This window comes from Drosophila innubila (assembly GCF_004354385.1).
Source record: "Drosophila innubila isolate TH190305 chromosome 3R unlocalized genomic scaffold, UK_Dinn_1.0 2_E_3R, whole genome shotgun sequence".
Classification (NCBI taxonomy): Eukaryota; Metazoa; Arthropoda; class Insecta; order Diptera; family Drosophilidae; genus Drosophila; species Drosophila innubila.
In genome coordinates this window covers 28939889-28954756 of record NW_022995380.1, presented here as the reverse complement: position 1 = coordinate 28954756, position 14868 = coordinate 28939889, and the positions used below count along the sequence as shown (strand labels likewise).

The 14868-nt window shown below is 38.9% G+C and overlaps 1 protein-coding gene across 1 annotated transcript; it reads left to right on the top strand.

The window, feature by feature from the left end:
• The first annotated feature begins 12383 nt into the window (after positions 1-12383).
• LOC117791207 (succinate-semialdehyde dehydrogenase [NADP(+)] GabD) lies at positions 12384-14479 on the top strand. The gene is made up of 3 exons (XM_034630894.1): positions 12384-12536; positions 12618-12903; positions 13131-14479. The coding sequence occupies exons 2-3, from the start codon at positions 12634-12636 to the stop codon at positions 14364-14366; spliced, it is 1506 nt and encodes a 501-aa protein (XP_034486785.1). The 5' UTR covers positions 12384-12536; positions 12618-12633; the 3' UTR covers positions 14367-14479.
• The last annotated feature ends 389 nt before the right edge of the window (positions 14480-14868 follow it).

The window sequence follows — 14868 nt, the reverse complement described above, 5'->3', positions numbered from 1 at the left end:
TTAATAATAATATTTTATTATATATATATGTATTACTAGAGCACTTCATACATCGGCATGCTGCCATCACTATAACAAAACATAATAACGGACTTTTTTTTTGTTGCTTTGCCTTCGCTCAGCGACAAAAGGCATCAGCAACGACAGCGGTAGCAGCAGCAGCAGCAGAAGCAGAGTTCGCTACAAACTACAAAGAGGAGCTCATCGATCTTTCGTTGGCGGTTTGGATTGCGCATGCGCCGAAGTCGATATGCCCTGCAAGCCCTTGCGAATGGAATGTTATGGAACATTGTGGAAATGCGTTTGATCCTTGAAATTACAAACCTATTCAAAGGGATTTCTTTTTTCTGTTTAAATTTAATTCAGTAAGATAGTAAAGTAAGGAACAAGGAATTTGAGTTTGTTTTCTCATGTTGCAACTATCTGAGAAGAATCCTCCAGAAGACTGATCATTTCTTTTAAACGTATGGCAGTTTTTGTACCTTTCTAATGGCAACTCAGACGTTCCTAATGAATGACAAAGACATGCCCCCTTTTTATATTGCCAGTGGCATTGCCACATCCAGCCCAGAGTTTAAATAAAATATGAAAATAATTAGGCAAAAATTTTAGTAATTATTGTGACGTGCCTGCAGCAGATATAAAGTCTGGACTTGTCGAAATACCCGAATCGTGAATCCTGAAACCGAATCAACCAGACCCGCAAGACAACTCCATTAGGGCAGCCCACATTTAGGTTGCTGCTGATGATGTTGGCAGGTGCTTTCCCAAGGCGCAGTTGCAAGCAACTTAAGTTGGTTAAAGGGTGTCCGAATACAGAATGCACAAAAGGTAAAAATCATGTGGAAAGTTGTATTGCGATCGGCAGTTTTCTGTTGTAGTTTATGTCACCCTGTACTTACAAAAATGTAAAGGGCTTATTGAGTTTGTCAAAGAGATGCATATTTACTTGGCTCAATAGAATAAGAAGAGAATACTGGCGCTACAGACTTTAAAGCTTGCAGGATCTTTGTGTTTTTAACAGGGTCTTTTACTGTCGCGCTTTTTTAAATGAAACCTTTCCTACACTCAGAAAAAAATCAAGATTTCTGTACTTTAACAGGCGATATTCAAGTACAAACGATCTCAAAAGCTGCCTAAGTTCGGAATTTCTAAAGTAGAGAGCAAAAATCTTATTTCAAGTTCTGTTTTCGCAAGTACGGTAATCTTAAAATGGGATTTTTCGGGGATACTTTTAGTACGTTTTGGGTTTAATTTAAGTCTGTAATAATTGAAAACATACAACTTTGAGTACAAAAAAATCTTAAACTAGTTTAGTAAAAATAACTCAGTTGTTTCTGGAGGTATCTTAACGAGAGTAACGTATTATATATTATCCATGGTCTTATATGTTCTGAGTAAGTTTGTTTAAAATGGGACTACTATTTTGGACAGCTGCCAAAGTAATGGACAGTTAGAATTCTAAATTTAAAATCAATACTTAATTCAAGATTTTTGTACAGAGCAATCTTAAAATTTGAAGAACGAAACGGTATAAATTCAAGTACGATCGTATTAAATTAAAGGATGGTTATTTTTTCTAAGTGTACTACTACTAGTTGTTGTTGTTGTTGGTGGACAAGGCGCGTGGCTAGAGAGCCAACGAAACGAAGCCCGCAGATCGCATACACAGGACAATCGATGACGCGTCGCACGAGGCAGTGACAACAACAACAACAACAACAAGAACAGCAACAACAACAGCGGCAGCGACATGTGCCACCACGTAGAGTGGATTGGAGTGAAGTGGATTGCTGGGGCAGCCAGAGCTGCAATTTAGCATAACTGCGCGAATGGCACAGGCATCATTAAACACATTAACAGACACACACACACACACAGCGTGAGCAGACACATGGCTAAGAGTCGAACGATGTCGATGGCAGGTGATGGCCAAGAGGCCGACAAACAGTTGCAGGCAACAGTGCAGGCATGACTGCATGTTTGACAAACTGACCGACTGACTGACTGACTGACAAACTGACAGACTGACATATAAAACGACAGATCGTCATAGCGACAGAGCTGGGCCATCATTGGGCGATCAGCTTGCGTTTGGCAACTGTACGCAGGCCACAGCCGGCCAGAGTTGGCTTTAATGAGTTTAACCCGTGCCTGCGGCTATCGCTGTCTCTGTCTCTTTCTCTGTCTCAGGCTCCCCTTTGCTCCCAGCTTGTTGTTAATTACAAAAGGATGCGGCATACAGGATAACAGCTGCTGTGAGTGGCACGACACGAAATGCCAATTGATTTCGTGTGGCAAAGCTCAAAGTTGAAAGACGCAGCTGTACGCTTTGCGATCCTGTGAGTGTGTGTGTGTGTGTGTGTGTGTGTGCCTCTGCATTTCTAATGAACCTCATTGTCTCGCCCAAAGAAAGCACAACACACACACACACTCTTGAAGAGAGAGAGGTGAACAGAATTGTTAAGGTAAAGCAAATGTTAAGCTGCAATCCAGCTGAGAAACTAGTTTGCCTCCTCTTTGAAAAAAAAAAAAACCGGTAACATTTCCACCCAGGTTCAAGGTTTCCCTTTTGCCCCCTGTTGCAGATTCATTGAAGCGTTTGAAATTATGTTTTGATTTTCCATATGCCATCATCACCAGCGCAACTCCTAACGAACCATAGCAAATTGTCTAATCTGCAAACTGTCTTCACACCTTGAGACAATGTCTGAACCATTCGACTGATGGGTTTCGTCTATGGCTCGGGGTTTTGGGTAGCTATTACATTGTCGTTTACATGCCACCACCCTTTAAATGTACCTCTGACATCGGTTATCCCTCTAACCCATCAAATGGGCCATTACATGGCACACTAACTGCCAAAAGTACAAACACATGCAACTACTTTATTAATTGCTTGTAATTTGTTTATGTTTTCTAGGCAATTTATTCTCGTCACCCGAATCCAGCTGAGGGTTAACATTCAGTCTAGAATGGAGTGTACTGGATTTTGTTAACACATCACTCAATTTGTTACCTAAAGTTTCAGATTGAAAAGCTAGAATGGAAACGAAGAGTATGATAATCCATTCAAATTTTCTTGATTAGGGATCCTCGATCTTAGTGGAACAGAATTCCATTCTAATAGTTCATTTTAAACAAATCTATTGATCTTGTCACTTCTTATGCTTTAATTTTCATTCATATTCTTCAGTTCAAATATATGATGTTGTTTCTCATAATAAACATTCACAGTTTCCTTATGATCTTGTTATTATCCTAGTAATCTTCGTGATGTTCATCACTTACGAGAATTAACAAAATACTTTTTTCAATCTCTTCAGCTCGTTCTATCTATTGATCTTGTCACTTCTTATGCTTTAATTTTTATTCGTAATCGTCGTAATAAACTTGCTCAGTTTCCTTATGATCTTGTGATTATCCTAGTGATCTTCATGATGTCCATCACTTACGAGAGTTAACATAATACTTTTTCCAACATCTTTAGCTCATTTCGAAAAATAATTGAAAAGTATTGATCTTGCGACTTTTGATATTCGCATACAGTAGCAGTAAGTTGACCGATCAATGTGAACTTGAACCGATCGCAGACTCCACGTAACTCAGCGCATCAAGAGCTGTGCATCATACGTTTATATTTTTAATAAAGTTATAAATTTGGTCAAAACATAAACGTGACATTGATCTACAGCCCCGTGGTGAATCAGAGCGATCGTCAAAACCTTTTGTTTCTCATTTCTCACAGCCAGCAAGAAGAGAGGGATGCGTTCTCTGAACAAATTCTGAGACAGTTTGCGTAAATTTCGGCAATTTTATAAACGCAAAAGCTACTTAAAGTGATCAGGGCAACTTTATGATCACAAAAAAGCATATCAAAGCAAATAAAATCAGACAAGAACAACATGTGAACGATTGCAAATTACAAGCAAAGATCCGCATTGAAAACAAGACCAATGCTGCAGTTTGGTCTGTTTCTTTGTTAGTATCTGACGATCAGTAGGATGCATTGAACCAGGTTTCTTTTCCTTTTTGTATACCTTAACAGTGGGTACTATAATTACATTACAAATTGTGTTACGCTCTGTGGATGTGATACAAGAAAAATCCTTACAAAATTATTTGATCTATCGAAGTAAATAGTCTAGTTTCTTTTAAAAATATTTGAAATAAATCTGGAAAAACTTTTAGTTAAAATTGAAGTGGATTGTAAAAAAGAGGACTTTTTTTAAGAAAACTATTTAAATAAATAGAAAGCTATAAAGTGATCTGCTACAGTTGTATCAAGATATCTGCAAGGGTATCGAATCTTTGGCACTCCGAAGATAGTTATATACTTGTTTTTGGTTTTCTTTTGGGCTGATGCTGGCAGCTGCTTCTTTTGGTTTGTCGTCATTACGAAAAGGAAGCTAAAGACAAACGGATATGCGCTACACATCAAGCAACTGTTTTTTTTTCTCAATTTTTTTTTTTTTTTTGGTTTTGGTGGTTTTTGCTTTTGGGCTTTTCACTTCTTGGCGTAAAATAAATTGTGCGACAGGTGCGACGATGTCGACAACTGACTCGACAAAAAAATATAAAAAAGAAAACAACCTTAACCACAGAATCTGGGGAAGCACCTAAGCTTTGGGCCTTTTGTGTGGGAGCGAAGCTTTCGATCCTTTTCGATCTTCGATCTTACAGCTGCGCATAATTGCCAAGTCTCAAAGAGACTCTCAGACTTTTGTCTCAGACAGCCAATGCATTTACAAGACGCAGCTGTTACTTCCGCCTGAGTATTCGGTATGATCTTGTGCTCAGTTCGGGGTTTAGTTTTGTCGATCGTTGTGCTCTGGCTTGCAATAAGCTGGCTACTTAGAGGCAAGGCTCGTTGCACTCAATCCTTGATCCTTTTCTTTAATTTTCTGTTCGTATTCGCTCATTTCGTATTTTCTAATGCTAATCCGGCAGACAGGACAATCAGTTGTCTACCTGCTCCAGGCTCTACTCTCGATCAGTCAGCCTGAGATCAGTGACTAAGTGTGAGTGAGTCTCTCCTATTGAATTTATTTGCTGCATTAGCTGGCAACAGGTTTCTGCCAGCAGACATCCTTTTTCTTAGTAGGAAAACCCACACACTGGGCAACGAGCACGGATCGTGGATCATGGAACACAGATCATGCTTGCTTTATTATTTAGGGTTATAAATTTGAGATCGCAAGTTGCGCACGTAGAGAACCTAATACCGTCCAAATAACAGGTGTCGGCTGATTAGTTTCGAGGGCCCCTCTGGGCGGGATTTACACTTTGGTAGCAGACACGTATCAAATTGATGACTGATGATCGACTATATGAACTATGCACCTGTAAAGCGATATAACTTTAAGTACAGTCAGCCAAGAAGTGAACTAAACTGAAGGGAACTGAACTGAACTGAACTAAACTGAATGGAGGATCAGGCAGATGTTTGCATATCGTACTGAGATCGCCACACAATTCTCCTTTAAACGCAAATACTCGTATATTTGTCTGGACCTGCACCTGGTACCCGAATTCATCTCCATGTTTTGCATTTCGAAATGCAAACAACAAACGAAACGAATCGAAGCGAAAGGAAAACAACAATTCAGCACAATAGAAAGACAAAAGACAGTCGGACTCGGACTTGGACATCCTGCTGCAACAAGGACATGCCATTTTAGCTGAAAGTCCTGTGCCACACAAAAATTACATGGCAACAAAACATTTCCGTTGATTTATTATAAGACTCTCCTTGTTCTTCTGTTCTTCTTCAGTCTGCAATGATTGATCTCAAGCGCAGCGCAAATTTGCTTGCGGCTTAGCAAAAACAGAACCAAAAACCGAAAAAAAACAAAAGAACAACCCAAGGAGCTGTCTGCTAAAAGATAGCTACCAGTATCTGCCTCGGACTTATCACTTTCATGTGCTCTTGCACCAGGAGGATTATACAATTCATTTACTCAGCATACAAGTCTTCCAGATGGATCGATTCATCGATCCATAGATCAGCAGTAGCTGATTTGTAAGATTTTAAAGGTGCAAATTGCTATAATCATAGCAATGGATCTTGTAAAAGATGGAAAGCGCATTGAAGAAACCGACAATGAGATCGATAGAAAAATAATGGTAATAAATAGCCTGGTTAAGCGGGAAGATCAAGCATCAATGGTCTTAGCTACTTAAGACTTAAGAGAGCATTAAATAGTGACAAAGATATAATTAAAAGTTTGGCTAAGCCTAAGAAGATTATGAAACTAAGCTTAACTGATCTTTACTTGGGATAAAAGTTTTATGTGAGAGCAAGATAATGAGTTTTAAAAGGCTTAACACAGTAATATGTCAAGTCTCGAGTTATAATGTGATTCACTTAGTTTACTTTTTTAAAATAATGAATAAATAGCTTACTCGTATTTATTTCGAGAAAAATTTGTAATATAAAAGAATCTAAAGTCTTTTTTATTCGGAACGCATATGAGTATATTTTTACTAGAGGGCCTTCGAGAAGTTTTAAGATCTACCTCTGCTAAAAGTTATATATTCAGGCCAAGATCAGCTCGGGTTGTGATTAAAAATCAGTTACAACTTGTGATGCTGTGTCAACAACTCCATGGGCGTCAATGAACTTGACGTGCTTGGCAGTTTCCCTCACTTAATCTTAAGAACGAAGATCGGCGGTTGTCGATCGTCGATCGCCGATCGAAAGATTGCAGATCTCTGGCTGTTTGCAGTGCGATCCCATGTTTGTTCAATAAAAACAAAACGCTTCGAAAAATGTAACTGAAATTGTGTTTACAGGCCTGAAGGCAATTCAAGCAAGTCGAAGCGCTTTTCAATATCACGGGAAGAAGCATCCTTAAGGCAGAACGCAGATCAAGGGCAAAACGGGAGGCTGCAGTAATGCATCAGAAAAAAAAGAAAAATAAAAACAGAGAAATATTTGAAAAGCAACCAAAAATTAAGCAGACTAAGATGCTTGAGCGGGCTTTTGTTTTTGATTTAAAAACTTCCGGCTTTGATATTCTTTTTGCGATCGTAATTTGATATGTTTATGCGTTAAGAAATCGCATAAAGTTGGCAAAAATAAGACAAAAGGCAACAGCTGCCGACTTGAGTTTAATGATGATCCGAAAAATATCTCCTCAAAATCTCAATTCACCTTAGTTCAGCTCATTTACACGTGTAAGACTCGTCCGGGGAGCGTTACGATCGAAATGAATCAAATAAGGGCATAAACAATTCAACGGAAATGTCACAGGACTAACCTTATTGTTGCAATTACATTTCAGAAAAGCGAAATTTAAATATGAATGCACTTTGGCCTAGGGCAGAAACACACACACAAAGACAGGCATAATTATGGAGCAATGGGCTGTTACCTCTCGCGTCTCTCAGGAAGTCCGCGAGACACAAAGGCGCAATGCAACCGTGGTAAAAAGGCCTACCCAAATCAAAACCGACAATAACAAGGATAAGTACAAGGACAAGGACAACAGCAGCAAGGACCAAGAAGCTGCGCAAAAACATATCGCAAGCGTGAGAATCTCTGACGACGCAAATTCCAACTTCCAACCCAAAACTAACCACTCTCTCTCTCATGGTATCCACAATCCTGAGCATCCCAATGCCACCCCAATGCCATATGCGTAACGAGATGCCCAACATTTTACATTGGGGTTGCATAAATTATATATGCGAGTAATATTTAATCCGATGCGTAATACTCCTTTCTTTGATTGCTTTTCAACGAGTTTTACGCGCTTTTAAACGATTTTTCGGTACAGTTTTTTAATAGATTTTCGGTGGAATACATGAAACTGCCTACACTATAGATAAAGTTAAAAGTTTGATGATAACGTTATGGAATATATGCAAATAGTTGTTAGAATAATTTTATTAATACTAATAAGTGATTAACATTTGGATTAGGTAAGGTTATAGACGATTTTTGATATAGTTTTTAACAGGTATTCAAGAATATACTTTGTTTTTTAAAATATTAATAATATTTAAATGGACAATTCTTAAAATAAGCCAAGAACTCAATAAAATAAAATAAAAATATTTGATATCTTATGTTTATAATAATTACTAAAACAAAACTCATTAAATAAGGTAGAGCACTTTGAGGTTAGGATAGCTTTCAATTACTTTTTGTTCAGTGTAAGTGATTCGACTGTTTGACAATAAAAACAACCCCACATCGAATCCAGTTTAGAGATGAGTAACGCACTACAAACAATGCGAACATGGCACAATAATTGTACCAAATTTCGACTTTGACATTTGGAAGGGAATGCGCAGTTTGGATTTCCCATTTCAATGGCAAAGATTATGCGTAGCAGGAACAAAAAAAAAAAAAAATTAGAAGAAGAAGAAGGAAAACGTGAATAAGGAAGATGACAATCAAAAAGGAAACTCATAGATTCGTACTCTCAGTCATGTGTGTGAGTGCGTAATTATTATTTTTTTTTATTTTGATTTTCAATTGGGGTTGCGCGGTTTCAAACAACGGATACGCATCGTTATAGGGTTGCGCCCGTTCCAATCTCAAGGACAACAAGGCTGGCTATAAAAAAAGGGGCAACAATTGCATGCCAGAACATGTCGGGCATATCGAAAGTAGATCACACACAATTAAGAATACATAAGGCAGGGAGAGAATAGGAGGGATGAAGCGTGGAAGGGGCAAGATTATGAAATAATAATCTAGTTGGGTATACAATAATAGTAATAATAATGCCATAACCTTGAGGCAAGGTAAATAATAATTAAGCTAGTCAAGCAATCACGTGTTGCATTGCAGGACTCGAAACGGGATAGTTAGCAAGTCAAAATTATGGCCAGCTGCGTCTTGAGCAGTGTTGTCAATTAAGCTCTTTTCCCTCTAGTTTTAAAATTGTGTTTAATTAAAAGTTTGCTTTTTTATGCTTTAACAAAACTACTGAAAACATTCCAAAATAACATTACTTTAAATTTTGTTGTTACAATTATAGTTATAATAATTAGCAAAATATTTTTTTAATTCAAGTTACTTCACTATAATTATATACTTTTTTCAGATTGTAGTGCAATTGATTGCTTATTTACTTTAAGTCAATTTTAAAAAAATTTCCTAAATTTAATGCAGGGAATTGGCTCAGAGTTGCCTTTTATTAATCAGAGTATAAAACAACCTTTCAGAAATAAAAGCCTTTTTATCAGTCTTAATAGATCAAGACGTTAGTCAAAAAATAATAAAATTTTCTAAATGAACAACATTTGAATACAGAATGAATAAAGAGGCCAACCCATGATCAAAATGACATTCCGCTTGAAAATCGGTACAGTTTTGACAAAGTTATGGGTCTTTGAAGTTATTCAGACTGCGAATGTAACTACTTTACAAGTCAAAATTTTTGTTCAATTTCACATGATTTTTTACAAAAAATTGAAAGGCCGCAGAATCAAGTTTAAAGTGTTGTTTTATACTAATTACGATATAAGGAGTTGATTAAAAGTAAAAACTTCAGATTTAAAATTTTGAATTTTCAAAATTTCAAAGGGGGGACCCTTACCATCGAAACCGAATCTTAGTCGAAAATTATAAAATTTTCTAAATGAACAAAAGTTGAATGCAGAATGAATTTAGAGTCCAAATCATGATCAAAATGACATTCCGCTTGAAAATCGGTACAGTTTTGCCAAAGCTATGACAGTTCGAAGTTGCTCAAGTCTCTGACCTAGCAACTTTTCAAGTTAAAATATTTTTTAATTTTGAAATTGATTTTTTACAAGAAAATGAAAGGCCTCAGCATCAAGTTTAAAGTGTCGTTTTATACTAATAACGATATAAAGAATTTTCAAAATTTCAAAGGGGGGACCCTTACCGAACCTTACCTAACCTACCGAACAATCTGGCTGAAAGTGAAATTAATTTAATTTATTATAATACATCTTAGCACTACAAGGATTTCCTTATCAACAGATTTTCATAAACACTAAACACTGTTTATATTAATTTATGTATTGAATTCGCAGTAGGCCTGTATTATTATCTAGCTATTTTGAAATGCGGATATACACGTAGTTCTGTTGTTGGCAACACTGGTAAGGAGCAGCTGCAAATTGTCAAGGAGCTCACCACGTGCCAAGGTGACTCAGCAGCAGCAGCAGCGCCTGCAGGAGATTGGCGTTGGCAAAGCTATTATCCTGTGGCCGCTCCTGTCGGCCATTTTGTGCTGCGGCGCTTAAGTTGGCAAGGCAGCTGGCAACCATGATCCCGAGCACGAACACGATCACGATCACGTTACCTCTATCTGTGGCAGGCAACCAGTTTTGCGCCCTAAGCTTGCAGCAAGTCCTGCTCTTAAGCATTGTCCTTAAGAAAGCTGCTACAGACGCGTAGTCAATGGCAATAACAACAGATGTTTCTCATCTTGTTCTTCTTGTGCACACTGAAAGGAAGGAAGGAACGTGTTCCCAAACATGATTTATGGCTGATCTGCTGTTGTTGTTGTTGCAGTTGTTGCTGTTATTGTTACTCCACTCTTAACTTAGAGTTCCTTAGAGCATTGTTTGTCCATTGACCAGCTGCTGGTTATTTGGCCTGAACTCGAACCGGTCTCATATCTCTTGCTTTGTGTCGTTTTTATGGCGTGTTATGATTTCGTATTACAATTAGCTAAACAAAAGGCGCATTGTCTGTTCTGATCTATCTATAAAGCGGTGATCCTATAAATTCCATGCAGCGCATTTAACTTGTCACAATTGTGCAGTTAAATTGACATTAAAGTCCAACCAAACGTTCAGTGAGAACTTCATTAGCTCTGTCTCTGTTTATGCCAACTCTCTGTCTCGCTCCTGCAATCTAGCTATTTATCTGACATTTTGGCCATAATCATAAAAGTCATGCCAACATGCTGGAGCATACAACGCCTACCGGCAGCACTTAAGACAAATAACTTACACACCTATCGACAGGCCATGGTCAAGAGCTGCTGGCCAACAAGCAACCAGCTATCAACTAACAACTACAACTACAACAACAGCAACAACAACAACTACAGCAACAACAAGTTGGCAACTAGAAACTACCTTGTTTAGTTGACGCATTTTCAATTAGTTTTAAATCAGAACTAATTGAATTCATTTTAGCCGCATCGCATCGCATCTATAGGCAATCTTATCTTAACAGTTATGATGGTTCGCGTTGTTTTGGCATTCTCAGCCGAAATTTATTGACAAAAATTTGCAACACAGATTGCATAGGAGGCTGCATGACCAGTAGCTTGGCTAAGATAAAATAAGATACTCGTACTCTTACTGGGCCCATACCAAGTAGTCAGAACCTGCCATCGGCATATGTGAAATCTATGACCATAGCTGTGCATAATAAATGGAGCACTTGGCGGCGGCGGCGCATGCAAAGCGACAGCTAAATGGCACACAAAAAGGTTAGCAACAACAACTACAAAAAAAAACAGAAAAAGAAAAATAAAAAGAACCAAAAGGCAGCGAAAGGCAGCCAGGCACCGTTGGTCAAGTTTTTATGAATAGGCAATGGCAGCTGGCAAACAAGTGGCGCTGCCTGCAATAACAACCAAATGTATTTCAAACGTGCAACATGCTACTTTCATTCTGTTGCATTTTTAAATACAAACGATCGTTGAGGTTCACCTGACATAAGCTGACTGCTACAATATATTTTTAGATTTTTGAGTGACCAAATTACAAAAATACCAAATTATGTAACAACGTAACAGATTCGTATGCAGCGCCATCTTGTGTCACATTTGCTGTTCACTTAACAATATCACAATATAAAACGGAGCGAAATTCAAATTTTTTTTTTATTTTTAGCAATAGCTTGCAAAAAATTAACAACATAATGCAAACTTTAGGTTTAAAATTGAATAAAATAAAGGTGCATTTTTTTTATGAATGCTGGAAGTTTGTTGTGCCTCGAAAAGAAGTTGTGTAGATAACTTTGATTTATTACATTTTCATATTTTGATACTTTTCGAAAATTGATAACAAATATGATCACAAAATACATAAATCCGCGAGCCAAGCCTGCCAGACCGTCTTTGTTGCGACTTGACTATTAAAACAAGTTGGCAGCTCTACATTTGTAAATCAGCCGTCTCGCAAAGGTACGCCTGATAAACGTCTAATGAGAGCGCGCTGACGTCACAATGTTTATGAGTGTGCTTGTTATTGAAATAAAATCATTTAATAACTTTGAGTGTTAATAAAATTATGGCACTCAATAATTTATATAACATAACTCTTACCTAATTATTGTTTAAATGACGTTCTAAATTAGATTTTCGTTGTGCCGTGACGTCATGCGCGTGGAGAGTAAAAGAGAGAAGCGTTCTTTGCTTCACGTCCTTTATCACTTAATGGAATCCACTAGAAACTAAACTGCGCTAATCAAAATCAATTGAAAGCAATCAGAAAGCCAAGCGCAAAGCAAATAGTAACATTGGTGGAATACCACTGGATAGCGCTGATTCTTATCTTTAAGTTGTCCCAAACACCTCCTGTCATTTAAGGTAAAAGATAAACATAGTTGTTGATAAGCCGGCACAAAACAGCAACAATTGATTTGTTGCCAATTTACACACGTATTGCAGATCAGCTGACCGCACAATGTTTCGAAGGCTCAGTGCATTAAGAGTTGCCAGAATGCGTAGTTTATCGAGTCTGGTGCAGACGAAGGCATTGGTGAATGGAGCTTGGGTGGATGCCAGCAGCAGGGAGACGTTTGCCGTCAGCAATCCGGCAAATGGACAGGTTATCGGCAATGTGCCTAACATGACGGTGGAGGATGCACAGAGTGCCATTAAGGCCGCAAAGCAGGCATACGAGTCCAAGGAATGGCGCTCATTGACCGCCAAAGATCGCTCCAATCTATTAAAGGTGTGTATGTAGTTGGTAATAGTCAAATTACAAAAATACCAAATTATGTACCAACGTAACACAATAGTATGCAGCGCCATCTTGTGTCACATTTTAAAATTGCTGTTGACCTAAGAGTATCACAATATGAAACGGTGCGCAATTCAAATATTTTTAAATGCCTAGCAAGAATTTGCAAAAATTTAACAAAATAATGCCACTGTGTTTTGAAATGCAATCTTTGACAGAAATGGCACAAACTCATCGAGGAGCATACACAGGAAATCGCTGAAATAATGACGGCCGAGTCCGGCAAACCGATCAATGAGGCCAAGGGCGAGGTCATCTATGGCAATGCCTTCATCGAGTGGTTTGCGGAGGAAGCGCGTCGCATTTACGGCGAAATTGTGCCCAGCAGTACGCCAAATCGTGAGATAATTGTAATGAAACAACCAATTGGAGTGGCTGCATTGATAACGCCATGGAATTTCCCACTGGCGATGATAACGCGAAAAGCAGGCGCCGCTTTGGCTGCTGGCTGCACGGTGATTGTTAAGCCGTCGGAGGATACGCCGCTGACCGCGTTGGCGGTGGCCAAGTTGGCCGAGGAGGCCGGCATGCCGAAGGGCGTTATCAATGTGATAACCACCAATAAGGCAGCACCAATTGGACAACTGTTCTGCAAGAGTCCGGATGTGAGGGGCATTTCCTTTACGGGCTCAACACAAGTGGGCAAACTGTTGTTCCGTGATTCCGCTGATGGCATTAAACGTGTCTGCTTGGAGCTGGGCGGCAATGCGCCATTCATTGTCTTCGATTCGGCCAATGTGGACAAGGCGGTGGATGGCGCCATGGCCTCCAAGTTTCGCAACTGTGGACAGACCTGTGTTTCGGCTAATCGCTTCTTTGTGCAGGAAGGCGTCTACGACAAGTTTGTGTCGCAGCTAAAGCAACGCGTGGAGGCGCTAAAGATCGGCGACGGCAACTCCTGTGATGTCCAAATCGGACCACTGATCAACAAGATGCAGTTCGACAAGGTCAGCGGCTTTGTGGAGGATGCTCGCACCAAGGCAGCCAACATCATTGTGGGCGGCAAGGCTCTCCCAGAGTTGGGTCCGCTCTTCTATGCACCCACCATTGTCACAGATGTGCCGCCAACGTCACAAATCTACACCGAGGAAGTCTTTGGTCCCGTTGTCTCCATCATCAAGTTCAAGGACGAACAGGAGGCGGTGCAGAAGGCAAACGATACCCAACGTGGACTAGCTGGCTATTTCTACAGCGAGAATCTGCAGCAGGTGTTCCGTGTGGCCAAGCGCCTGGAAGTGGGCATGGTCGGTGTCAATGAGGGCATCATTTCAGCTCCCGAGGCGCCATTCGGCGGTGTCAAGGAGTCGGGTGTGGGTCGAGAGGGATCCCATCATGGCATCGACGATTACGTGGACATCAAGTACATCTGCATGGGAAATCTGAAATACGATTGAAATTCCTAAAATAGCTTTAGTTTGCAGTCTTCCACTAGTAAAATGCTTGTTTGTTGTAAATTAACTTTAGCATTAATTTAAAATACAAATAATCGTGCACAAAACAAAGTAAATAGTTACATTTATCCAACAGTCATAGATATTTTCATCTTCATTTCATCTTATTTCTATTATATAAATGAGTTTGATTTCCCGCCGTTCATTTTTTGAATTTGCCGACTCAATCTATCAACCCTAAAATTTTGCCATAGTCAACCGACCGCCACAATCACTCTTAACAGCGATGCTACCACTAAACACTGTTAAGTTAACAGCAACATTTTCTACTATCAGCATTCAGCGCTGAGCTTTTAAAATTGATATAATAGTCTTTTTACAGCGCACAATTTATATTTGTATAGTTTTTTTTTATCTATAATTATTATTATTAGATTATAGAGGCGAATTATTTTATGAATGTTGTGTAAAAACAAAGTTTAATTTAATTGAATCCAAAAAATGT

Excerpts from the sequence above, each read along its gene's own strand:
- LOC117791207 (XM_034630894.1), top strand. The coding sequence starts at position 12,634 with ATGTTTCGAAGGCTCAGTGCATTAAGAGTTGCCAGAATGCGTAGTTTA. Across the intron at positions 12,904-13,130 it reads ATCGCTCCAATCTATTAAAG|AAATGGCACAAACTCATCGA; the intron begins GTGTGTATGTAG and ends AATCTTTGACAG.